Source organism: Anopheles funestus, chromosome 3RL (genome assembly GCF_943734845.2).
Source record: "Anopheles funestus chromosome 3RL, idAnoFuneDA-416_04, whole genome shotgun sequence".
Lineage (NCBI taxonomy): Eukaryota > Metazoa > Arthropoda > Insecta > Diptera > Culicidae > Anopheles > Anopheles funestus.
This window is the reverse complement of record NC_064599.1, coordinates 8,504,453-8,531,931: the sequence shown is the minus strand read 5'-3', so window position 1 is coordinate 8,531,931 and position 27,479 is coordinate 8,504,453. Positions and strand designations below refer to the sequence as shown.

Genomic DNA, 27,479 nt, shown 5'->3' with positions numbered 1-27,479 from the left:
CAAGACCCTCCCCTATATACATAGTCCAATCGCCGTAGATAATAATCCCGGAGGTTGGGAAATTCGCTCGAACTGGTGTACACGAAGGGAAGCCGATAGAGGTCACAGTGCGGGAAAATTAAGTTCATTTGTGGTGAAGGAAGGCGAACAAAAAGATGTATATGTATGAATAGCTTGATTAGATCGGAGTTTGTATAAGGGAAGCCCTTCTTTCTCCACCTCAAAAACGTTGTTACTTCCACGATTCCAAGAGAAATTTTCCAAGAAAATGAAGAAAAGTGAAGGATAAAAATAACAAACCCCTTTTTTCCACGAGGTGTACCACGCACAACACTGTACGTATTCTTGGTACACGCGTGTCACGGAGCAACCTTGAGCTGTCTGGCATTATACTATCGTACACCTTACCGTACGACACTTTTGGCCATATTATATTACCCTTGAATGGTGCCTGGTACAACGGGCACAAGGTGATCAATATCTCTGGGATGATGGGATGGGTTGGTTTTTTGGGGGTGGATGGATTTAGCCACGAAGTGGAGAATTTCTTCAGTCAACCTAGCGTAACGTGTCAGTGTCGATGTACATATATTTTTCAATGAGCTCCTGCAAGTAAAAGCCTTTATTCCGAAGGCGATGTTTGGAAGGCGCGTTTTTCAAGTGTGAATCTCGTTAGCTATAGTAGCGCCAAACATTGGGAAGTGAATAATTCCAGTTATGGACGACGAAACTCCTCAAAATAGCACAACATGCTTGAAAATTTCGCGATTTGCCTAAGAAAATTGAGCCCAAGAAAAGAGTATGTCCCCATGTTGAAGTTCTTGCAACAAATCATTTCCCAAAAGCTGGTGGTCTTAAGTTTCCTTCTTTTGAGGACGCCTCAAACACTGTCATGTGCAGCACAAGAGTACAAGCAAGACATTGGATATAGTCCCAAGACATCGTCGTCTAGATTGTCTTGGGAATGTCGGGACATTCTTGAGTGGAATGATGTGCATTACTTTGGAAAACCCCGAAAGCACATCACACTTGACCTGAAGTACCAATTGATATCGTCTGGGTTTTGGTTTCTGCATCTCCCTACCCCGTTGTTTCTCCGAATCCTTGATGTTCACTAACTCCTTATACTCCACAAATCGTGTTTTATTCGGACGTTAGATCCTCGTCAAAATTTAACTTGCTTGCGTTGGATGGAATTTTCATTAGTACTATGGTAACCGTTTCGGTTTTCGGATCATACCCGTTCTGTGGAAAATTATGGAAAATCTCTCCCAACTGGAAAACACGACAGGCAACATTGAAGCTTTGCAGATAAAGTTATGCCCTGGTGGAAAGGAATGCAATGATTGGAATGTGAAAATTGGAACAGGAATTGAGATATTGTTAGAGGAGTTTTTGGGAAAGTGGTTCGATACTTAAATGAAATTGTTACTCAAATCGTCTTTATTTTTGTTCAGGTGAAATTTTATAGCAATGCCAAAGCAGCATAATATAGATAATTATATAAAAACTAATGAATTTCTTAGCTCTCTATTAATCAAATATTATGCAAGCTTTTTTTCGGGACATAGTAAATGGTTTCCCTTCGTCTACTTCTGGTGTTCGTTTCCGAGTCACGAGACAACTTGCGTTAATGCCGCTTGTGCGATGCCTTCTTTTCCGGGTAACAAGACAGTGTGGCTCATATATCTTTCGAAATCCTACCAAAGATAGGATAGTGTTCTAGGCTCACGTACCAGACTACACCGAACGGGAAAGATTCCCTAGCCATGTAACGTACCGAGGAACGTTCTGGAGCTTTTTGTAGGTTAGGACCCCAACGGGAACGATCCAGCCTTGTTGCAGTAGGTGTCAGGGGAAGAAAATGTTAAGCAAAAATTATGCATTCACATTGCATACGGTAGGTGGTTTTTGAGATTTTCCCAGCGCTGTCGTTGTTTTTCTTTTTTTGTATGTATTCTCATTCTGTCTATGGTTCACGCTGTAATAGTTTTCATGGCCCGTGAGCTTTGCTACTCGGGATGGTTATTTTTCCTCCCCAATGATATGGAGCGGAATCAAGGCTTCAATGTGTACCTCGTGCGGTTATAGCTTATGCAAGGATAACGAGAAAAAATGAGCTCATGGGAGAGAAAAACGACATGCCCCAGAGTGACAGCATTAAAGCTTTAACTTGATCTGAAATGTAAGTAATATTTATGGCCCATGTAACGCGCGTATAGTTTATTACAGTAATGCGCTTATGTATTTGCAGTATGAAAGAATTCCTCCTAAGAAAAGGGAAAAGAAGCTCGGACATTTAGGGTGAAGAAAACAATCAACAGGTATCAACAAGTGGTTCACTGCAGTAGTGACCGGTTGAACTTTGGAATGGAACCAAATGTTTTACATCAGCCCCTTCGGCCAACCGGTATCAGTGCGTCATTGGCGATGTGTTTCTGACGCAGCAGATCAGATTGTCAAATTTACCTGGTTAAAAGACAGCGAAACAATAGCTCATTAGGCTGGGCAGGCCCCCGTTTGAGTCTTTGACCGGGATGCGATAAACGGCGGTGAATGTTGTCCCAAAAAACTTAAAATGCTCCAAACCATTCTCGTACGACATCCGATAAGCGATGTACGTCATGGATTGTGTTCGGAAAATTCGGAAAGCAAAAGCAATAAGAGCATAATTATCATTTTAGAGTGTGTTTAATCCGGGTGGATTTGAATCGTAAATTTCTTTTTTCTTTTCGGTGTCGGTTGGTTTGTTTGGTGGTTTGTCTTTCATCAAATTAAATTAATATTTCCATTCACCCCTGCCTCCGTTCCTCCGTCGCCAAAAAACCGGGCGTTGTTGACGCAATAGAGCATCCGTCTTCATATCTTTAACACGCTGCCAATTTATCTACTCACGTTTGTTATTGTTTTAACCATGCTTTGTGGTGTTAGCCGTGCGTGCTGTTTTGCTAGGTGTTTCATATCATTGCTAATACGCGCGCGCGGTCAGTTGCGTACGATTTTTGGGGCGTTCGCTTTCTTCTTCTCCATCAATCCGCCCCGACAAAAAGCGAGGCCGTACTCTTTGCTGCTCGGTTCCCGGATTCAATCTAACCTCGTTTGTTGCAGAGCAAATGTCTCGACGCGTTTATGCTCGATTACGCGTTTCTGGGTGGTAAACCGTTCGCCAAACCGTTTCCAAGACTCGCGCTTTCCCGTCCAAGAGCACACGGACGATGACGTCAATAAGACCATCGAGACGTTTTATACAAGGATTACGCCGTGCAGGGTGTGTGTGTGTGTGTGTGCGTGTGGATAAGAGAGAAAGAGGTCTCCCGTGATTTTGTTTGACATTCGCCAAACCTATTGCCAAGGGCTTGGGTGACTTTGGGGTGAACACAAGTACATCACGGCACCACGGCTAGTAGTTTGACGTCGTCCGGGTGCTGTTTTATCTTTGGCTGAGTTTGCCAGTCTACCGGTATCGTGTCGCGAATGTACTGAACTGGCTTAATCCAACTGGTGCAACTGGTTTGTTATCCAAGCGCATGGCTTAAGCAGATATTAAATTGCATCAAATCCAGTTCAAACCGTTGGTACACACTTTGTCGTCATCGGCGATTGATGATTCACTATAAAATGGTGCCATTTTTAGGCTTATTCTTGAAGGAAATTACATCTCAAATATATTCACTTCCCTACCAAAACTTTTGTTGGAAAAGTTGTAAAGAATCAATTACAAAAGAATTGAATTTACAATCTATTAAACAAATTTTAATTCAATGTACATAGTTTACAGTGCTTCATCGCTTTAAACATGATTATGATATGGCTCATTGCTGGCAGGGAATGCTTTTTCACAGCGTTATGAAATAACCAAAGGAACGAGATTACCATTCCACAGCAGCTCTCCAGCTACGAAATGTAAGAAAAGGACCGAATTAATACGCTCGGACGTGGAGCTTCATTTTTCCCTCCCCATTTCCACTTTAGCCGTCCGTTGGGTATTGTCATAAAGTTTCAATTTCAAATCCCTATGGCACCGTTGCTTACCGTACAATCGCCAACCCACCATACCATACCCGGCTTTTGGGGGCCGATCCTTACCCTATCCTTTCATGCTCTTATTAAAAGACATTCTTCTCAACCCATTTCCGAGCGCATATCCTTGTAACTCGTGAAGTTAATCCTTTACGCTTGTGTTCCGCTTTTTCCCCGTTTTCCCATCCCCGGTTTCCAGTACGATTGCACGAGATAGCAAAAACGGGAAGAGAGAAAAAAAAATTACACAAACATCCAATCTTGTGCACACTAACGAAGCATCGCTTCTAATCTGGTCGCTAGTTTGAAGGTCAGTTTTGCTGCTTGTGCCAGTAAGCGAAGGTCTAAAAGGTCGCGACCAAGAATCCGCGTAAATCACCTGATTATTTCCTGATTGGTCCGGACATTGGACGGCGTCAAGTAGCGCTTCACCGTATTTGTTCTGATTATTTTATTTTCCGGCTTTTTTGCTTGTGCTTGTTTTTTTCGCCGCTTCACACTTCCTAAAGCGATTTGCTTTCTTCAATTTAGCAGAAACAACTTGACTGTTTTGCGAGCAATTTCCTCGATTCCTGGGCTTTTCCCCCGGTCTTCGGGCGTTGGTCTCGAGAGTGGGCAAATAGCTGACATATGCTTTCAATTTGTGTCGTCGTAGTGGAAGTAAGTTTCAGTTTTTATTTCCCACTGCCTTTGTGTTACCTTCCTCTTGACACGGTCGATTGTCGTTGAAATGATTGTTCGTTTTTTTTTCAAATGGCCTTTAGGTCTTAGAATGTGAAGAAGTCTTGGATTTCCCCCTTTTTTTATTTGGATTGTCCCACCGTAAGGGTAAAACCTCAGAGAGGAAAGTTTTTCCATCACATTTCCCATTATTGGTTGTGTAAGATTGAGGAAACCGAGGAATTTGTTGCGCATTTATGTCTCCCACCGAAACAGTACGAAGCTAGTTCCTTTTTTTCATCACATTGTTGAATTCGAATGCAATAGTTTTTCCACTTCCAACGACAGCAAATGCTCAGCAACAACAACAACAAAATTGGTGGAAAAAGCTAAGTAGCAGAAAAATTGCACCAAATAAAATTAATGGCCCGAACGCCTGGACGCAGACTGGCCATTAGGATGGAAGCAAAAAGCAAAAACCCAACAGGTTCCTTGATGGTCTGATGGTGGAAATTAATTTTCCTTCCCCATAAAGGTTCCGCCCGAACGAAGCAGCAATTGTTGCATCCCGTCGAAATCGGGGAAACAAACCCAAACCGACCGTTCCGTACCGTGGGACAAACGGTTGCACCAATCGGTTCACTTTTACGCCGTCGTTTGATTGGGTGTTTCGTGGGCGGGAAAAAAAGTTTGTGGTCGGAAAAATATGGCACTCCCGCTTTCGTTGTGTGAAAAAGAAACAACCGGTCACATTCGGTGCGTCCCCGGAGTGGGCAGATTGAATTGTTGGTCAACCGGTCAGGTGAATTTGATTACTTTCCCCACAATGGCGCACTACTACTACTACTACTGGCCAGGAATGGTTGGTTAGTGGAAAATTACTTTGTCTGTAGTATGCCAACTTTTTTTTGTTGTTTTGCTCACCATTCGAGCGGAAAGTTTTTATTTTTGTAGGAGCTGGGAGGACTTTATTCCAGCTGAAAGCTTCTTTTTTATAAATCGTGCAAAGTCTGTGAAAGTCACTGACAGTGAGGACTGGTTGGTGGTTGGTAATTGAATTTCAGTGTCACGATGTTGGACGGCTTGCAGTGAAATTAATTCTGCTATTCTGATTCCCATCACGAAACTGTTTCAATTGGTCGTTTAAGGGGAAAACTTTATTTGTAATTAATCGCGTGCGATAGTAATTAATTGAGTCGATGCTATAAGGAGCATTGGTAGCAGTTATGATGTAGAATAACTCTTCAGAATGCGCCTAAATGTATGCAATCTTTAGTTTTAAAATCTCTATTAACTGTAACTGCGTATGAAGGTTCTCTGGGAAAAGACAATTAAAGATAAAAAAAAACATTTTTACCATTAAATTATATTATTATTATTTTCATCTCTAAATTATGGAAATTTGCAAAATGGAAAAAAAACTAACTTTTCAGCTTGTTTTATGTCGAGTTATTAATAGGAAAACTTCCACACTGAAAATGTTCACCATATGGCCAGTACTTGATCAACTGCTTATCTTGTCCATTATCGAAGCTGGTTGAACAAATTGACACCGCAAACTAGCGTGATGTACGTTTTTGTATTATTGCTTCAGTGCAGGAAACTTTTCCTACCCATTGCGGGATAGAAATAAGTGAAAGACCGTCCAAAAAAAAAGACGCTAAAGCAAGACCTTCAACACTAGTTTTCCAATGGGAAAGTTCTGTTCGTTCGCTTTCCATCCCACCCCTTTAAGTCGTGAGTGAGATGCCCACTTGTTCCGTGTTATACTAGCCTTACGCCTTATTCTACTGCTGCTAGCTTAGCCTTTTTAAGCAGCTGGTTTCTGCCGCCTCTAGCTCTCTGGTCCATTCGGTGCTAAGAAAAAAGCAATCTCCTTCACTTCTCTCCAGTGTTCTGGTTTATCGGAAGTAGCTGGACCGGGTAGGATGATAGCAAAACTTCATCATCTACCGCGCGAATGATGAAGTTTTGTGAGAAAATGAAATGAAAATAAACTTTTGTTCACTTGCACGTAAGCACGTATGTGTGGTGGTTAAGTAAATATTTGTATTTTCAACACAGTAGTTTCGTTGAGGTTTTGTTAGGCTAGCTTTAGGGCGGTTGATTTGTTGTTAGTGAAATACGAGAATTGATTTAAATTGAATTAGCTATGTTTTTTTAGAATAAATTTTAAATACGATGTTAATATCAACGACTTTTCCATTTTTTATCAACAATTAGACTTTCTATTTATAAACTTCTCTAAACATACAAAAAGCACAATTACTTCCATTCTTATTTGATGTGACTTTAGCATCGTTTTCCACCAAAGGAAAGTTGTTCGCCAATGTAAACACGCTTAAAACGCTGCTGTGGGAAGTTTAGCAAACGGAACATCTTGCTCCGAAAATGGAAGTAAAATGGAAAACAAAAAACTGGCCCAAGCTTTTTGAGCACAATGCAAAAGGAAGCAACGGGCAACGATTTTTCCCCTGATAATAATAATTTAAAGCATTATGGGGGGAAAAAGCGTATCCCGTAAACCCGAGTCGGTTGAAGTTCAGGAAACTGTGCTTAATGTGTGCAGCGCAGCACAAAAGCGCGTTAAGTGCAATCGCTTCCCCAAGGACACACTGGAAGTGAATCGTTTCAAATGTCTAGCTTTTGTTGTTATTGCTACGAATCCTTCGTACGCGCAGTGTTCTCGTGTTGATCGTATTAATGTTTCTGCTTCCTTTTTTTCTTTTTTTTTGTTCTTCTATTCATTCCCTTTTTTATGCTGCTCCACTGACAAGAGCCATCATAATAACTACAACGCTTACGTGGCTGTAACAGAACAAGCATAAAAAACCGACCGCCCTATCGGTGGTGTCTCCTTGGTTGCTAATGGCCGTGTTGGGGGAAAAAAACAATAGACCGACGGGCACAGTGTGCATTAGTGACGTTGGTTGAAGTTGATGGCTGTGAGCGCATGCAGTCACAGTCACCCACAAAAATCGCCTAGAAACCTTTCAGCTGGTATAGTGGTTTTTGTTGTCGTGAAGCGATCGTTTCCGAATTCCGAATCTTCCCCTGGTAGCATAAATCATATCACACAGGCACACGCAGGCTGTGATGTGGCGGGGTTTTTTGCGGGTTTGAACAAATGGAAAAGGATTTCGTGCGTCACAAGTACCGCTCGGTGATGCATATTCGTTATAATAATTTGAAGGCTTCATGAATAGCACTCGACAATGAAGCGCATCATTTGAAAATGGTTCGAAAATCTACTTAAAACCAAGCCAACCCGTTGTGTATGCGCACACCACAGCAACAAGAGAAATATATTATTCCCGTGTCGTTGATTTATTTTATTTCATTTTTTTGCTGTATCCTTCTTCTATTATTATTACACAACGTATATGGCCACACGCGAAAAGGGCCACCACATTTTCCGGCGTCGCAAAGTGGTACGATAAAATATTGATCTTTTTTTTTCGTCTACGCGCGCGTGAAGCGATGGTTTCTGGTGAGGAGACAATCGCGCTCCAAGGACGCGTTGCCAAATGAAAAGCCGTCAATTTTCCGGAACCATTAAAAAAGGAGTGTCAATGGCTTGTTGAAATCCAATTACGTTGATAATATTTACACCGCCATTCTTCACCAGCGCTGCTGGTGTCAAGAGCGCTTAGGGGTTTGGGGTACTTGACGCCATTAAACATTGAATTTCAAGTTTGGGGTTTGTTTTTCTCACTAAAATGGGTTAAAGTAAAAAGGTTGTACATTAATTCTTAGAAGCTTTTTTAAAAGTGGAGCTTGAGGTTAGGTCGAAGAAAAAGCAAGTGATAGCTTTATAGAAAGACGACGAAAAAGAAATTACCATTACGGGTTCAAAGCGTTTTAAGACGCGTTGTTATGCGGATTGCATACCTTTGGGCAAATAGTGTTACAATCTGCGTTACAAATTAACTACATCATTCGTACAATGAAACACACACATAACCATTATTTATTGCGACAGTGTTTCATTAAAATTCTCTTCTTAAAGCAAATGTTTGTGGCTGCAAAAATTAAAATTCTTATCAGCCGTTTCTCTTTTGCCTTAGCGCCTGGGCAATGTCACTACCGCTCTAAGGTTATTGACAACAACCCTAATTGAACCGATTGTCGCGAGTGCAAAAATGTTGTCGCACGTTTTGTTAAGGTCGTCCGGCCACGAGAAGTGTATATTTCGCCGTTGCTAAAATTTCGACACCACGCAGAAACGTTTCAATAGCTACGGTTTACGAATAGCGAAAGCAGTCCACCATTTTTCGGTCACCTTTAAGTTGTCCAATTGAAGCGAAATATGTGTCCCGGGGGCCATCACATCACCCATGCTGGTGGTGACAAAACCGGCCGAGAGAGCGAGAATGAGAAAGAGGGCAAACTGTTGTGTACTGTGGTTTAAAAACGCTCGTGGAATATGGATTATAATTTGAATAAATTACCGATCGTATCGGACGGTTTTTGGGGAGGCCGGAAGTTGTGGAGTCGGCCGATGGCATCGGATGAATAATTCGCGTTTCGCGAGGTCGGGCAAATGTTGCAAACTTTAATCGCTCTTTCCTCACTGTTGCCGGTGTTTAAACCTGAAGGAGATTTAAATGTATTATGTTATACTTTTTTTCCTCTTCTTCTTCTGTCGCATATACTTGTAGTTGGCCATGCAAAAATTGGGTCATGGTTGAAGTTTGTGTTGGGTTTGCTTTTGCCGTATGTTGTTTGGCGAGTTGGAAGAAAGAGCGAGTTGGAACATTAAAGTAAAACGGTCTAGAATTGCAACCATTTCCTTACTTATGCGGGATTGGTGCTAACGATGATGAAGCGTATTATGCCAGGGTTGAGTTTCGTTTTTAACTGGTCGGTAATAAAACAAGTAATTGGTTTAAGTTGAAGAGTGATTTAAAGCATCAATTTTATTCTATTTCTTTGTACTATGGTTATGACTAGAATAACAAACTTTTAACTATTATGAAAAGGTAGTTTTTTCCGTTACAAATTTACACATTTAAGGCACATCATACTACTGTATAAATTTACATTCGTCTCTTGTGTCACCACACAGCAGTTTAGTATTTATTCGTACCAAACTTTCTTCAAATTCTTCAAAACAAAATCTTCAAACTTTTTTTTTCGTCTGACGCAAGGGACGCTATTTTGTCCTCAAAAAAGTTCATGTTTATGTTGCTATTCAATAGAGTGCGGTCTGAAAGAAATTGGTCAGCGGAAAGGAAGTCGGTTGGTACCTTTGAACCAAACAACACAAGACGCTAGCAACATAAACAATGCATAATTAAATTCCTCGAAGCCAATTTTGGTTGGATCTGGTCGAGGGATTTAGTCATTTTGTTGTCAACCGACACTGTTTAGAGGAATCACGGTTGGGATCTTGGATATTTTGTCTTTGCAGAACAGAAACAACTTCATGCTTCTTTAAATCAGCAGGAATTTAAGAGGAAAATGTGGAAAATGGTTTTACCAATTGGATGATCTTTTCCTAGGAAATGTGACGAATAGAATGAGATCTTAATCAAAGCTTCTGATTTCGAGGCTTGAAAATGTCATTCCACAACAAAGCATTTACAATTTCAAGGCGCATTTCCCCATCATCACATCGTGGCGAAGAAATTGATCTGGATTGCCATTCATCATTATCCGAGGATATTAAGTGCGTGTGATAATGTATTCTATTGCTCCGTACGAAATGACTCTCATTAATCACCATTGAATGGGTAACTTCCTATCCGGTATGGTTGAATAAAAACATTCCCAACCTTTGTGGCCATGTTTTATCATCAACACAGGGAAGTGAATTGTGCCACAAATGAACAAAGACGATTTTGAATGGGTTTTTGGATGGATTTCCGATGAAGATACTAAACCATAGTTTATCGTCTAAATTGCACAAATATCATATGCATCTAAAGCGCTTGTCCGATAGTGAAAGACCATTTGAAGGACAGTTGTTAGGAATGTTATCTTGTTTCACACAAACCTTCTCGGACACTACACGTGGTTGTTGTGGATGTGTTTGCAAAAACATGAAAGATAATTTTCTCAGAACGGGCGAACTGATTAGTAGGTTCGGTAATGTACACAAAAGGAATTCCTGTTCGCGCTGGCTTAAAACAGAGAAGCTGCTGGGACATTGTTGAACATTATTCACACTGTTGTTATGCTGGCGCTTTGATAAAGTAAATGAAATAAATCTTCTACTAATATCGCATCGCAAGGAAGCCTGCCTTTGAAGCAAATAAGCAGAGGGAAACATCAAAAGATACAGGGATAGAAAAGACTTCCTTCCCACGTCCAAACTATGGGCGATTGTCCATTCTGTTTCGCTGTCAACAAGCACACACACACATTTCCTTCCTTTGTTGTCTATTGTTTTCTAGTGTTCCATTGTGATTCCTTTCTCGCTTGTTGGTGGATGCTTGCATTGATGCTGCGAGAAGCTTTTTCCCTGTGGAAATCCTGGGTTCTGGATTGCTACGTCCTGGTCAAACACGTGCTGCGTAGTTACATGTAATAAAGTTCCGGTGAACATACATTCCTTGCCCCAGTAAAGCTGTTGATTCGATTTCCTTTGGGATAGTTTCATTTTGCAACGTTGTCTTCACGGTGAGCTTGCATCTAGAGCGATCTTGTGAGTGCATCGGACACAGTGGGACGGTGTATTGCAAGCATTCTTCTTCGCAAAATCAATATAAAAACACGTCCTGAGTGAGGACAGGAAAATAACATTGCCCTTCCTTCCGAAAGGATCTGAAGACACTCACACACACAAAATTAAAAGACTTCTTGAATAAAGCTTGAAGGGTTTCTTGGGAAAAAGAAAGGAAAAACCTAACCTTAAATTGCCTTACTTTCGTCTGCATGATGACGGGTACGAGAGTTTACTATCGCGTTACTGTCTCCTTCCGTTCAGGGACCGGATGATGGTATTCCAATAAATGTAACCGATCTTCCAACCCCTGCCGAACATCCTCAAGCGAGCGACATTGGGCTATTCGGTGCGGTGGAGTTGTTTTGTGGGTTTGAGATTTTCGTCGATGTGAATCGATGACAATTTGTCTCGCCAACCGTCGACGCCATTTGCTTTCGTTTGCCTGTGGTTCAACTGACTCGAGATGCGGACACACCCGCAGGAGAAGTTCCTACCCTGGTGAATCGGTGTCTTATTTTCCATACAAGCGGTTCACATTACATGCAACTCTGCTTCCCCATCTGCCACGCGAACGTGATGAAAATGAACCGAAAAGTGTCGAAAGTGTCGAACCGCACGACAGGAAGCATTACTTCTCGGAAGGATCTATGATGCGGTTGACTTCCCGACGAAATACGAGGCAGGCTGCTCTTTGGAACTTATCCTCCCTGTTCAACCGACGTCAGAGTTCAATGGCTTCCTGTGCGCGAACTGTGTCGGTCGGCGCCTTCTGGAGAAGTTTGGAAGGCTGTCCGTTTCGAGTTGAACGGTCCGTGCGGTGACAAATTGTTTGTTTGACCGAGCAAATGATGCAAGCGTGCCGGTGATGGTGATTGGGAATGGAGTTGCTATTTGTTTTCATTATTGTTTGGCTCTCCCGTTTTGCTTGTCCCCCGCGAGGAAATAACAGGCGAGTTGGGAAATAATGGGCAAACTTTGGGAAATCTCTACACGTCTATTATTGACTGTCAATCTTAAATTTTATCAAGTTATTGGAAATGATTTATAAGAAGAAAAAACAAATCCACGATGAGCACAAATCGTAATTGTATCATTTTAACGAGATGTCAACTCGCAATCTCTTTGTAAGCGTGTATAACAACATCCTCATTTACTCAAAGCCTTTGTAATGACCATTAATGGCGGTCACGGTCATCATGTTGTACGGATTGTTCTATCGCTTAATTAGAGCACAATAGATCTCGATAACGAGGCCATACTCCAGCTCAACCGGGAAGCGGTCGCCTCTCGTAGTCAACAAGGCCACCATTAAAAGCTCAACTTTCGTTTGATGGAGGTAGATCTTCAAAGCGATGCTAGGACAAGCCAGATGACAGTGAAAAAAGAGGATGAACAAGGCCATCCTTGCTGTCAGAGCTGAGTGGATCCAGTTTTTCTCTTAATTGATAGCATTAACAGTGTCTTGCAGGATCGAATAGTTTTATCAACAACATTGACAAGCACGGTTGGGCAAGTTGTTGATGTTTCCTGTATGCAGGATGGAATGGGAGGATAGGAATAATTACTGTCGCGTAAGTCACCGTAGTTCGAAGTTCGTCAGGAATCAATGTCATGGAACAAGTGCATCGTTACTGTTCTAATTAGCTCTGTTGTTACATTAAACGCTTTCGTTCCAATGTTTAGTGAAGTGAAGATGTTTGTTTTAATATGTTTTAGTGCTGTACAAGATACCACGTCTTGCAATCAGAAAACATCAGAATTTTATCTTAGACAAAGGATGTCCATATCTCAATATTAAACTTCAAGTTTAGACGTCTCCTGATAACATCTTCAATATCCCTCAGTACTAAATTTTGTTCATTCTCAAGCACAATGTAGAATGTTCCCAGACACCCTGCAGTGGCACAGCTTCTGATCACATTGGTTGCAACCAATTCTTGCCGCGTGGTATTTGCGCTGGTCATAAATTCAATTTTCACCATACGTAATGGGAGTAAAAAGCATGCAAGTAGAATTATGTTTCCGTGGCGATTGTTTCATACTGGGTAAGTTCCCAGTACCCGGTGGTGCACAGATGATGTGCATTGAAACTTATGAACACATTCCTCAACGATGAGTTGCATCTGGGTTTTGTGGAATTTCCCCGAGGTTCTCTAAACTAATGGACAGAAATTCAATTTCCTGGACAAAAATCATCGAAGAGTCAACTCGGGCGGGAGAAGCATTTTTGGGTGTGCAACTTTCCACAACAACAAAGCATAACCGTTTGTGATCGATTGCATAAAGGATTCGGATCTTAATCGAGTGTGTAGAGTTTGCCGACCGAAGCTTAGGCGTACACACTTCAGTAATATCTCGTAAATGTATATTGGATTTTTACGCATACCGCACCACTTGTAGTTTGACGTTTGATTGGTGGAGATTTGGCACGAAATTCCCAAAAATAGTTCAGTCCTGCTTGTTCGACATACATGGAACGGAACTTCCTGTCGAGAGCGTTCTCTCGCTCTGCAGGGTGTCTGTGTATCGCACGCTAACCAGGAATGACGAAATTAAATTTCCTTCTATTTTGTGAGCTCGTTTCCTCTCTGTCCTCTGTAAAAATCGCACGAGATGGAAGACCTCCTCCATGTGGTTTTATAGAAAAAAATTCATAGAAAAGTACTATCTTTTGTGAAATTCAACCAGTGAGCGCTTTTTGAGATGAACAATTTTAATCACTAAATGGGGTTGGTTCTCATGCCTAATTCTGGAACACAGCATTAGGCATAACTGCTACGCTAAAAATATAATACAAAAAATCATAGAAATGCTCGATGTGTCTAAATTCTTGACACTAAAATGTTCATCAAGCGATTGTTTTAACACTTCATTATCATTAACTTCTGGAAATTCGTAATAAAACAAATCTGCTGTTTATGTTTTGCTCCCGTTACCGATTCTAAGCGTGGAAATGCTTCCTTTAATACTAAGGAAGTACGAGAATGTAGGCCACCTTAGTAGGCGCTTAGGTTAGTTTTACGTTATGGCGCGATAATTAATTGCGCGAGTTAAATGAATGACTTTTGAAGTGTTTGTCCTTGTCCCAGCGAACTCAAGTAGGAAGGAAAATTCATGACCGTGTGCGTATGTTTGCGTAGAGTGGAAAAAAATGTATCACGAGACGCAATCAATCTCGTTGCGGTGACCTAAATAGTACGACAGTCGGACGAAATTGGTGGTTCAGAAGGAAATTCGTCGGTTACATCTTTCCTTTTCCTCCTGTACCATTTGTTACATAAACTGAAAGAAACCCACAAATGGTCGTAAAGGGCATTCCAATGAATCGTCCTGGATTCGGAATTGGTAACTTTTATGAGTGTGTGAGCAGTTGCTGAAGAATGGTTCCACACGTCTGATCCGAATGACTTTTCGTTAAATTGAATTTCTCAAAATTAATTGATTAAACCCGCCCAGATCCTTCATCATCCCATCCGGACTGATGGAATGTTTTCCGATGCTAGTGCTAGCAAAATTCACCCCACCAAAAATTCCCGATCGATGGCGCAACAGATTTCATGGCCCATATGGAGGAAGCCAATCATGTGGAGGGAAACCATTGGATGTCTGTGTCTAGTGTTTCAGCTCAGCTGCGCTGTTCGTGAGGACTTCCCACTTTTAGGCTTTAATTTTCACCACGCTGTTGTAATTTCCCCCTTTTTTCCGGGCCGGGCAAAGACCACAATGGAATCGTCGTGCGGTGCGGTTTTTCGAAAATCAATACACCGAGAGCATCTCAAGCCTGCGGAGGGAGGTTACGGAGTCTCTTAATATTGGAAAAGTTTTGCCTTTGCCCAAGGGAAGGCGAAATCATGAAGGCGTCTTTGGGCCCTTGAGCGCGTTACCCTTGTTCGGTGTAGTGGGTTTCAAGCAGTAGACATTGAGGGAACCGACAAAGATGGCCGATTTTTCAGGATCAATGCGCGGCGTCAAGATGGCGCTGTACATGGATTAAGATGTATTTAAGGGGAGCCAAGTTTAAATTGTTAGATTTGTGCATTTTTTACTTTACTACGCATATTTTCGAATGAATTTAGCGACTAATACTTTTATTCCGTTTATAAGTATAAAAATAGCCTTAACTCCAAATATAAGAATCCTTGAAGCAGATGGGCAAACAATGAAAATGGAATCCGACAGGTTCATTTTCCTTTCACGAAAAGCTATTCCACTTCATCCTATATTTCTCCATCTTACTTTCTCCCTCTGTAAGCTTCCCGCTGCTAGTCATGGAATAAATTTCCGCCCCCATCCGAAAAGCGGTAAAATAAGCGTTGCATAATTTTGACAGCAACTGTCTGCCGACCCGTCCCGGAACCGTTGAGGTGAAAGATAAATTTGCATCTTCAGCGGGCAAGGCAAGTGGCGTTGACTGAGTTTGAGTTTGTCGCCGGGATGTCATCGTAACGCAAAAGGACACCCGAAGAAAACTGGGCTAAGGATGTAGTTTAAAGGTTTGATGAAGTCACTAACCTTGGTCGGTGTCAGTATCGATGGTCAGCCGTGTGTTGAATGGAAATCCGTCATTCATGCAAATGATTTGTGCAACTTTTCCTCCCGACCATGGGATGATATTTTTGGGGCAAAAATTATTGCGCAAAACTTCACTTCTCCCCAAAGACTTCACCCAACAGAGACGCGGTACGGTTGGGCCGCGATGAAAGTGTTCCATCACACTTCTGTGTTTATTATGCAAAAATACACCCACGACCGGAACTCGCTCGCCATCTTGTTCGTGAGGAGGAGTTGAGTGAAATTTCCGCTACGGAATGAGCAACCGACACGGTTGGGTGCTTTCACTGTGTCCCGATGCCAGACTCCCGCACGAACGTTTTGTTTGTAAACTGATTAATATTTCCTGCCTGTGGACGTTCCACGGTGCGTTCGGCATATAAAAAAACCCCCGTCTCTGCTGTTGCTGCACGAAATGCATTTGGGTTGTGTTTAATTTTCGGGTGGGAAGCCGCTGGGGAAAAACGCGCTGAAATGGGTGGAAAATGTGTTGCCAGAACGGATGGAACATTAAGCTGGTAATTTCACGGCACACACACACGCTACCGTCCGGCGTACCTCGCTTAATGGGGAAACCGGAAATGCACTTTTCGCTTCAGTGTGTGTGTGCACTGTAAACAGTTGTCAGGCAGCGCTGCGTTGCTTTTCGGTGCCGCATGTTTATGAACCACTTTTCCCCGAGCTCTGGTTGTTACGGTTTTCGGGTAGCTTCCCAAAATAAACTAATCTGATCGAAAACAGATACAGCACTTTAGTGCATTAAGGAAGTACAATTGGAAGTGCTTTACGTCCGGTGTACGGACAATTTTATTTATTATTATCCCTGCTTATACATTAAATCAAATTGAATATGTCATCAGTTTTCATTTCGTTGCCAGTTCTGGGTTCTGGAGGAGGAAAAAATAACCAATCCCACGTCCTTGTCCGTCACTTTTGCACTTGATTTCAATCCCGGACTCAATTTTGCTGTCCGACTTTTCATCCGTTGTAACGGACGGGAGCTCAATGTTTCGCGTTGTTGGCGTTGTTCGTCTCCCGGTACATCCTGTTTTAGTCCGGGCTTTACTGTCCTGATCGGTGTTGTCGTGGAAGTTGTCGGAAACATACACCGAACGTAACGATACCGTTGGACACAATTTTCTGCTCCATTTTGTGCTGCCATCATCACCTCCGCACTGCGGGGCTTTGGGTATGATATCTAGGCGAGTATGAAGTCGTCTGCTAGAAACAAAAGCTGAAGAGTATCCAAGTGCTCCAACCGGCTGGCAGTGCGGTGAGTTCGGGTACGAGGATGATGTGTCATGCACCACCATGCAGTGAAATTCCATCGTTTGCTGATGTGTCTTCCATCCGCCGTTGTGACTTCTTACCGGCGGTCGGTTCTGATGCTCTATTCCAGCACATGACCGCATTCATCTTTGCCCGCCGGCTCCGGTGGGGCGTCATCTTTCAGTCGATGCTCGTGCCGTTTTCCAGCGGCAGCCTGTTTTTACAATCCATCCCATATTTGCCTACCGTCAGCGGCATCCAAATCGGATGCATCTTTTGTGCCTTGTGGTAGAGGGAGGGGGTCTGCATTTTCTGCAAAACTGACAGAATTATAAGTGGAGCGCCACACAGCGGAAGCGAACACTGACGAACGAACGACAACACGATCCGATGGGGAGCACTCGATGATGGCAGTGCTTCTGCTGCCGGTAGATTTTAATGCCTGGTCCGTATTCTTGTTGGGTGAGAAAAATTGGAGAAAATTATTCTTCATGTCCTCCGGACGGACAAACGAAAAGGGCAAGGTGTTGTAGTGGAATTTCGAAGTTTGAGTGCTCCCGATGGTGAAATGTTGGTGTCGTCGGTTGATTTGAACGGACGCCTCTTCCCCGACACCTAGCACTGACACCTTCTGTCACAAGATAAGCACAAAAAGTGACTTGTAGTGGAAGTTGAAATGTTCATTGTTTTCAACAGTTGGGTTGGTAGAAGATAATACTGCGAGAATGAGTTTTACTGAGGAATCAAACAGGAAAGAAGTCTTGGAAACTATGAACTGTTTCCAGAAGTTCTAGCTCGTTTAATAATCGACTCGTTGACGATGATGAGCTGTGTAATGATTATTCGGGAACTCTCTCCGACTCTCTAATCCATCACACTTGGTTTAATTTCTCCCGGATAAGCCAATCGAACTACTTCGCAGCTTAAAATACCGATATCTGCCAAAGCGAGCTGAGAGTGATGGTCACCGTCCACCATCGACTAACGTCGATAACTTCGCGTAGCATGTTAATTGCATTAAAGGCAGACTAAACTTTTCCACCCAACCGTGCCAAATCGAGCAAGCGGTCGGAAACGTTGGTTGGACTTTCGGCAGTGACTAGTGCCAACGACAGCGGCAGGGAAAAGAAGACATCCCCCTTCTGCTTTCGGAAGCTGCACGCTTCTCGGAGTCGGCCAAGCTTAACACATTAAAATGTTCAAACATTCGTTCGACAGCGAGCGATGAATGGAAATTTAATTTTAGTTTCACCATCCTTCCACCGAAAGCTTTTCCAACAAACTGACAAACGACGATCGTTACTACCGTTGTATGCTTTGACTTGGTCGATGTGGTGGTGCAGGAGGGTACAGTTCCTTAGGCGTTTCGCAAAATGAGCTACAGTGTGAGCTGTGGTTTTTGTCAGTCAAGAGCCCTGCCGACATTCGCCAGCGGTACATGTGTTTGCTTGCCGATGGCGCTGGGGTTTTGAGGCTTGCGGCAGAGTGATTGTTTATCGTAAAATTTATCTCAAACTCGTTTGCCGTACATGGTTGCGCGTCTGCCGTGAACAAAAGGCGCAAAGTTAAGCGTCGGGGTAGAAAAGAACGTAAGTAAAGCTTGGAATAATTACGTAAGGATATTCGGAAGAAAATTAGGCAGAATGCGAGCTAACTGTAGGTTGAGCTTCGTTGTATGACTTTAAAACGTTTCAACTGTTTGTGGTTGAATGGGAGATAAATTGCTTGCGTTAATTTAACACAAAAGAGTCATTGAAATTGGTTTTCGTTTCTGTAGTAATCTATCTTCTACCGATTCCTTTTGTATTAGTTTCAACATTTTACTGCCTATAGGATTTTTTTTCTTTGAAAAGTTTGCTTTACCTTAACTTTTCGGTACATTTCTAGCAAAGTACGACTTTTAACTTTAAAAAGTAATTGTTTTTAGCTTAATAAATGGTAATTTTATTCATTTTGTTAGGCGGATTGCATACTTTAAGGCGTATTCTGATGCAAACTTATCAAAGTTTAACCGTTTAGGGTTCAGGTTGATAAAGCAAGAATTATTGCTAGCATCAGGCAAGGAGCCTCCTTTCAAGATGGCGTCATTGAGGTAAAAAACACCAAAACGCTAAAGGGAAAATGTTGTCAAGGTCGGTATGTTACACCCCATTGCGAAAACTCCTTTCGCAGGCCGGTTTTTCTTCTTGCTGGTTGATGGAGATCTTCGCAATTCTTCCATTTTCTTCGTTCGCGCTAGTAGCATCACGGTGAGAAGAATCGGGTTTCCGGCATTCTTCAATGTGGATGCCGCTTTTTTGTTTCGCTTTTCCATCTCGTGTAAGACAATGTCTGGTGCGTTTGCCACGTTCCGGAAGCGGAAATGAAGTGGATGCCGTAATGGTGGATGGGCACGCACCTTTGAGGGGCGAAGATGCGATGGGAGGCAGACTGTAAGGCGAAGCAAGAAAGGAATTCGATTGTCGTCCTATTTATGCCTCCTGTTTCGGCTCATCGACCGGAAAAGCGGAAAAGCATACCAATTGGGCTGATGGATATATTTTTTTTCGTTTGGGTTTTTTATCCTTCTTTTGGTTGAATGGAAACGAATTTTACGCTCTTCATCTCTCTATCCCATGTGCTTTCGATAGGCTTTGCTGCTGTGTGCCCTTCATTCCTTGTGTAGGTGTTTGACTTTTGCGTGGAAAGCTAACATACCGGCGAGGTCACACGCGGGTTGTCTGGAGCGCGCTTGCCACAAAGACAAAGGCATCTGCATATTAAAGCTGATAGATATGGGGAAGCAATGACAAACAAAGAGTATCAGTTTATTGTGAAAAATAATGATAAATTATGTCATCAAAGTTCCGCAACCATTACTCACTTCTCTAGTGCAAACGAGGAAAATGAAGAGCAAAAAGCACGTTTTGGGATGTATTTATGATAAAATAATACACCTTTCTACCGGGCGCATAAATAAAGAAAAATTGGATTCATCCCAACCGATCATCAATTTCCATTTTTCAACCTGATGGAAAACCTGCTCTTTATTGGATTATTTTTCTTTCGCCTTTTTACGCACGCTGTTTAAATTAACCTCCTGCATGTGACGATGAAGTGTCCCGGGTGATTTTTTCCTTTTTTTTTTCCTCCACCTTGTATTACCACCTGTTTGCGAGAACACAACAGGAAGCGTGGTACATGGATCAATTTGTTTTTTTTTATGTTTGCATGAAAAATAATCCATTCGTTCCGGGACCTGTGCTGTGCTCGAGATCTAATCAATCGTTTGCGAAAAAAATGGGAGAAAAATAAGAGCGAAAACCATGTTAGGAATGCAAAAAAAAAATCAAACTTCACTAAACGGTAGCAAATGTAATATTGAATGGAAAATAACTTTTTCTCTGCTGGTCCTTTCACGCACATTGGGTTATCTGGCAAGGCAGGGAAAATGAGGGAAAACAGTCCGGTACTGGCAAATGTGTATGTGTTTTTGAAGTGGAAAGTTCAACCGAACGAAAGTAGTGATTTATTCGTGCTTTCCTTTTTTTGGGCTTTGCTATTCGTTGTGTATAAAGTTTACCTATGATGAATGAGAGGATAATTCTGTTGACGATGGTAATAAGCAATGTAAACAGACTAATGATAAGAGCATACAGAATCTAGAAGACCTCGTTTTGGGTGGAAAATGTTAAGGTAAAACAAGAAAATAAAATTAAATGTAATTAAATTTATTGAATATTTAAATTAAAAAAACGCTTAAAGGATTACAGAAAGAGTTATTGGAGTGAGGAATGCCTTAAATAAAATTGAGAGTTTTTTTTTTCAAGATGAACACAAAGCCTTTTCTTTGCTTGATTTCATCCTTTCCCTCTTTAAAGCTTTCCGAAGCTTTCGTGCTAGTATTAACATCATCATCAACGGTGCCGTTAATAACTCATTAAAATTTTATCCTTTTTTATTTTTCTCCCTCGCTCTCGCTTTCTCCCTGTGCCGGTAGCCGGAAGTTGGTAACATAAGGTTTGTAATAAAATTAATCCTCTTATCAACTGACTGGTGGTGAATTTATATGGCGAAAAAAAATGTAAAACAAAAGAGGAAACAAGCAAAAAAATAGTCCAACATACACTAGACACACTGTAATGAAAGCAAACAGATTACTGGCAAAAAACTTTTCCACGCTTTTCATTACATCAACGCACACACACATACACACATTCATTTTGCCGGGGTGGAAAACTCAATAGAACGCTTAACACACGCTTGCCAGACTCATTATCGACTTTCGTCGAAGTTCCCATCTCTGATGCCTGGAGCGATAAGTTTTCCTTCTATAAATCCTTGGCCACATGTTGCGCTTGCTACTCTTATTTGTATTGTTGTTTGTCGGCTTTCTTCCCGAATTCACCAGGTACGATGTTAATAATCTCGGATGGTGAAGTTTTTAAGCTTAATAATTATCCTCCGGATGAAATGCGACAGTGGGGCGACAAAGCGTTTGGTGCAAAAGTTAGTCTTTGGGACGATGGGAAAGGATTAATTTGCTCCATTGTGCTTCACCGTAAAGGGAAGCTTTGTTTTATTTGTTGGATAATGACATATTTTTATTGTTTTATTTGGTCCAAGTTACTTTTTTTGCTACGGGATGAATTTGTTCAATATTTTTTACCGAGCTTTTGCTTTATATTTCAATTATAAATATCAGTTTTCATGATGTTCTAGGTTGGGAATAGCACACGGCCATAATAATGGAACTTACTTACGTAACCATTCGCTTACTTTGGAATAATTTTTCAATTCCAGTGCTGTGCGAGTCACACAGATTTTCCAACGTATTTTAAATCCAATGCCCTATCTTATCTTCCCCAAGTTCGTCGGTAAACCTTCGTATGGGAAGCTGCCCATTCTCCGATCACGCACTTTTGCTTGGCATCGTTTCCATCCGAAAGGGGTTTGGTAAGGGGAACAGAAAAAAAATTTCCATTGAATGGTTTTTAATTAACTAAAATGCGGCAAGTGTGGCATTCAGAACTGTGCACGTTGCATCTGTATCGGCACGCATGCCGCGAAGGGTTAGGGCCCCGTATTGCCTCCTGCAATAAAAGGCGGATAGAATGCAGTTTTTAAGTGCGGATGTGAAGTGGGCTGCAATAATAAAACACGCCAATCAAGTTATTAACACTTGCAAACTGGTCGAGAAAAACGGGGGGCGTTATGACAAAAATTGTGTTGCAATCGTTGTAACAGGATATGTAAATTAATGCTTTTAAAAATCGTGCGTGTTGGAATTGCTTCTGAAGGGAGGATGCATACATTTTCTGCTGGTGATTGATTGGTTTTTTTGGGAAATAAAATGAAATATTTTAATTGATAAAAACATCATTTTACTAATTTATATTGTTTTGTTCTTATTTTGTTATATTTTCAGATAAACAAGACACGGCGAACCTCCGCAACACGGATTCTGCACCATATTGCACCGTATCTTTTTTAAATGCTGAAACACCTGCGCCACCTTCTGCTTGAGATCACCTTGCGCTGCGATTTAGAACGAAACGAGATGCTAACGATTGTGAAGGAAGTTAAAGCCGACGGAGGAAAAGCAAACAACTCGTAGCAACAACTTCCCCGTTCCTGCATGTATCGTTCGGTAGGCAACATCATGCTTAACCCCCTGATCGACGTTCACCCGATCAAAGACCGACAGTTTTCAGGGTCAGTTTGTTCGGATCGGTGCAATTATAGTGTGGCGCGCTTGTTGGATGTTAGAAACCTGCCGGCTTGATCTGTGCGCTTGGTCATGCGATCGTCGTTCAATGGAACTGACGATGGTGGCGTTGGAATTCCACAATACTCCAGCCAGTGCCGTACGAACAATCGTCGCGTTAACGTGAATCTCAGTCTACTGTGGGGAAATTCCTTTGAAGACTTTCGTGACGGATTGTGTGTTATGTGTGTTTTTGAAAGAAAGGGAAAAAGAACGAAGAAAGGTCCTCTAGAAAGCTGAAGGCATCCGTACAGTCATCCATCACAATCATAAATCCATCAAATAACGATTCAATCGAGCGATTTATTGGTTGGTTTAAGAAAACCGAGAAGTAAAAGCACTCGCCGTGAGTTTTCCAACGATCATTTTCACTCTTTTCTATTGTTGCTGTGAGCTCGTCAGCCTTTTTCTTTTCATCGTGATTTCCCCATTGAACGTTGTTCCTTTGAACTTATTTGTCGGTTTTTACGTCTTTTCGACGAAGGAAAAGAGCGCTTTTTTCTGTGTGTCTGTTGAGCTAAAATTTCGAAGAAAAAAATTTCAAGTTATCTTTCTCATCTTGTTTTATTTTTACAATACGAAACAAGACGTTCATCCCTGCGACAAGCGGAAATTTAAGAAATAGCACGAAGATTTTGTTAGCTGAGTTATTTCCCGTAGGCTTTTGCGTTTTTTTTTCTATTTTCTTGATTGTTTAGTATTTATTCGCACTTAAAGGATTTTTTCTTTGGATGTCCTTTGCTTTTACACCGGTCTCTATCTTCCATTTCATCGGCCATCTTTAACCAAGTGTTAGACGGCGACCGTTTTTCCACTTCAATCGGGCGATTAGTGTTGAGCGATTACATACCCCGAGAAGATAAACAACAGTTTAAGAATGTTTTAGCTCGTTAAAAGCATTGATCCAAGCTTCCAGAATGTGAACGTTTCATTATCCTTTTAAAAGGCTCCTCATCAGCACGCTCAATCGCACGTGCTTTGTTAAGCTTGGCTAGGTGGTGCTCCGGTTCGTTGAAGCTGAAGAATATCGATTATTGGTTTGGGGGGGAAGGAAAAAGGCGAAGATGTGCGACGAACAAGACAACAACCTTAAGCGGGGAAGGAAGCAAGGAGAAGCGTATTTTATGGCACGATGAAGAAGAAAAAAAGACACATGGAAAGATTAATGTCGTGTAAAGAAGGTGATAATTGATTTGCAGTGAGTTTTGTTTCCCATTTTTTTGCAGCTGGTGAACAAACGAGCGAGTGAGAAAGTGAAAGTGAATAAAAAGCGAGCAATCCGGTGGAAGAAAATATGAAGTGAGCGCTAGACGAGTGGCAGATATTAAGAAAAGTGTAACCACCCATTATCCTTACACACTCGCATCCCCGTTTGTTCTTTTGTGCGCGTTTTTTGCCTATTCGAGCGCACCCTTCAGCCTTCCTCTAGTGCTCCGTCCGTTCGTGTGCTGCTTAATGAATAAATGATGAGCGACGTCCGGGCGAAGGATTCTTCTCCTCGTCGCTAGGTTTGAAGCTTACATCCCTCAACAGTAAGAGCAAGCGTCGAGTCAAAATGTTTGCTGGAATTTCTCGAAGCATTGCGAAGCGACAGACCACAATGGGTCGCACGTGTCCGGGAAGGCTGGTGGCGTGAGGGCACCCTATCTGGTGCGTGAGTGTGAAAGTGAGTGACGAAAATGCGAATCGTGTGTCCTTGAAGGTATGTCCTGCTCCGCCCTGCCTAATGTGCCAACATGTCCTGAATTGTTTGCGAGCGAAGTTTTGTTGGTGGATTCGTTTTGTGCGGAGAAATTCACCCCGTGGTGCTGTTTTGAAGGAGCGGCCTAAAACAAAATTACCCTACAAAGTGTGTTCGATTTGTTACGGGGAAGACATTTAGTGTGATTTCCTTTACGCTTCGTCCGGCCACGGAATCCGTCTGAGCTTCGCGGTGCATGTGGTTCACCGGATACTGCTGTGGCGTGAACGGAGCACGCACAGCAGCAGCGGTGGGACGGGATTGCAACGAAGGTAACCACAATCACGACCACTACAGCGAAGATCACGAAAATTACAACCAGCACCGGAAGTACCAGCAGCAGCAGCATCACGAGCAAACCGTTATGGGTTGCACACCGAGCATCCTTTCGAACGGAAGCAACAATCAGCAGCAGCAGCAGTCGCGCAAGGATAGTGGCCTGTACGTGGGCAACGTGGCGACCAGTGGCAATGGAAGCAACGATACCAGCAGCAATGCCACCGCCGCCAACAACAACAAGCTAAGCAACAGCAGCCCGGTCAACCCGACGATGGTCAATGCGCCTTACCCGGGTGCAGCATCGAAGGACGGTGGTACGGAAAAGGTACGCTTGCCTAACACTTGTTGAATGGTATTTAAGAGAAAAGAAAAGGATACAGTTTTTTTCTCTGAAACTTCAAACGCACATGCTCGCTTATCTATTTGATTCGTAATTAAATATTACTGTATCACATGCTGTGGCGGGTAAATGGTAAAAAGAAATCGTTCTTTTTCAAATAAAAATAACTGACGAGAAAATTCGTTTTCTGTGATGGCGTTTTCAATTGAATTTGAAATTCCACACTGAAATCATATTTATTCTCCGTGAAGATCGTGGGGAAATCAATCAAAAAACGAGACATACGATATGGAAGTACCGAGATGCCGAAATAAGAAATTCGATTCCTTTTGCGTTACTACGGATGCGTTTGAATGATCGTCTATATTCCCGCGTCCCGTGCCCTTTTTGAAGGTTTTTGTATTGAAAAAGGATAACCATTTCCACAAAGCAGCGTGCCACCTTTCCAGCACGGTTGAGTGCGGTTACTTGGAAAAGATGAAAGCAACGAGAATAAGAAAACACATGATTTTGGATAAACGTTATAACAGGTGAATCGAATTGAATTGAAGTGTGTGCGTTTGTTGCGAAATGTTGTCTGATCAAATAAACCCGTAATCATATTTTGTGCCAACTGTTTCTGAACGTTGCATATTCTCCCTCGGGGGTATAAACCATAAACAAAATGGCACAGCTAGAAATAAACCTTTTTGAACCATTTGTGTCTCTCGCTCTCGAGGGAATAATCAAACTGTGTCTCATTTCCTTAACATATTTTTCGTTTTTTGTTTTCCCTTTTTTCCCAGGAAAGTGCGAAAAAAGATTCGATCGTTTCGATATCCGCCACGGGGCACATTACAAGCTTTCCTGTCGTTTCCACCACCGTTAGACGACCGACCGCTGGAAGTAAGTAGTTACATTTTCTAACATATTTCATATGAATCGTTGTTTTGGAATTCATCAAAAGATTGGCAACGATAGTGAATATTTTTTTAATAGCTTTTAAGTATCTCCGTTAAGTAAAAAACCATACCTTGCTTAATTATTGTAATTAACTATCACCTTTACTCTTAGTGGCAGCACAATAAAAATGTGAGCATGGAGGTTGATTAGCGCGTTGCATAACTTTAGGCGCTTAAACGGTTTGTTTAGCAAAATCGCGCGAAAACTGTTTAACGCATGGGATTAAATATATCCCTGATTCTGATATGTTTTTGAACACATTTTTGACCAATTTTAGAATAACTGTCAAGAGCACTTCTCAATTTCAAATTGCAATTGTTGCGGACAACCAACTTTGTTTGTCTTCCCACAAAACTCTAAGTATTGGAATACATTTTCTGAATTCAGTATAGAAATTGTTTTGTTAGTATTGCTTAAAATTTGCTTTCGTTTGCTAAAGGACAACTCCTATCGAACATCTACCAGCTTCAATGAACAATTGTTTACCTAGTTTTATTACGAAAGTTATCATTGCACCAAGTGTAACACCACGCTGTGATTGTAGCAGCAAATCGGGCAAGGTGTTGATTACATGTCACCCTCGCGGTCTTCGGTTGGTACACCGATCCGTTCGGATGAGACCCATCTGTAACCGCAACAGTCCCGCCCTTACACTTTGTCTCATTAACGATTCGATTTGACTGACAGAGATCCGTTCGGAATGTGCGACATTTAAGGTTTGACTACAAACTCCCTTCATTTCTGGCCAACTGACGAACGGACCGGTGTGTGTGCAACGCATTTACTGATTTGTTGCAAATAGCAGGAGTTGTTGTGCTAAATTTGCCTTCTCTCGTTCTCTCCGTAAAATGGTAAAACGTCACCTGATGGTGTGATGGGCGAAGCAGTGGAAGGCAGAGTGACTGCAGTGCGCCACTCTGAAGCACAATTCACTCGCTGCCCTAATGGGGATGGCTAATTAAAAGTGACGCGCTCAGTAAGCGAGATGAAGCGAATGAACGGTTGCGCGAGTTGAAGCGACTGCGGGCGAAGTGGAGCCTTTTGGGAAATTAAGAGTGACTTCAATTGGGAGTTGAAGTGGAGCAGTGGCAGCAGACGGGCGATGAGTAGACAAACTCGATCTCATTCCAATAGTCGCGGGCAGCTGTCGAACAAATTGATATTCGCACATCCAAACAAACATTCGACATGCCAGTCGCCAGTAGTGGTGCTAATGAGATGAGTTGCGGGAGAGGACTGTTAGTAGGGGAGGCGTGAACAG

General features: G+C 42.1%; 1 protein-coding gene across 10 annotated transcripts in view; it reads left to right on the top strand.

Annotated features, from left to right (window-relative positions):
- LOC125770639 (high affinity cAMP-specific and IBMX-insensitive 3',5'-cyclic phosphodiesterase 8) overlaps nt 1-27,479 on the top strand; it is a 125,878-nt gene that overhangs the window by 11,982 nt on the left and 86,417 nt on the right. For 6 of the 10 annotated variants that reach the window (XM_049440507.1, XM_049440518.1, XM_049440516.1 and 3 more), the window contains exons 2-3: nt 24,143-25,261; nt 26,062-26,161. In XM_049440507.1, the coding sequence (XP_049296464.1) occupies nt 24,854-25,261; nt 26,062-26,161 (508 nt within the window). In that variant the 5' untranslated portion in view covers nt 24,143-24,853. Of the gene's footprint in view, nt 1-22,577; nt 22,800-22,847; nt 23,263-23,321; nt 25,262-26,061; nt 26,162-27,479 lie in introns of those variants that run through there. The other 4 variants (XM_049440512.1, XM_049440513.1, XM_049440508.1 and 1 more) reach the window with 4 other exon arrangements.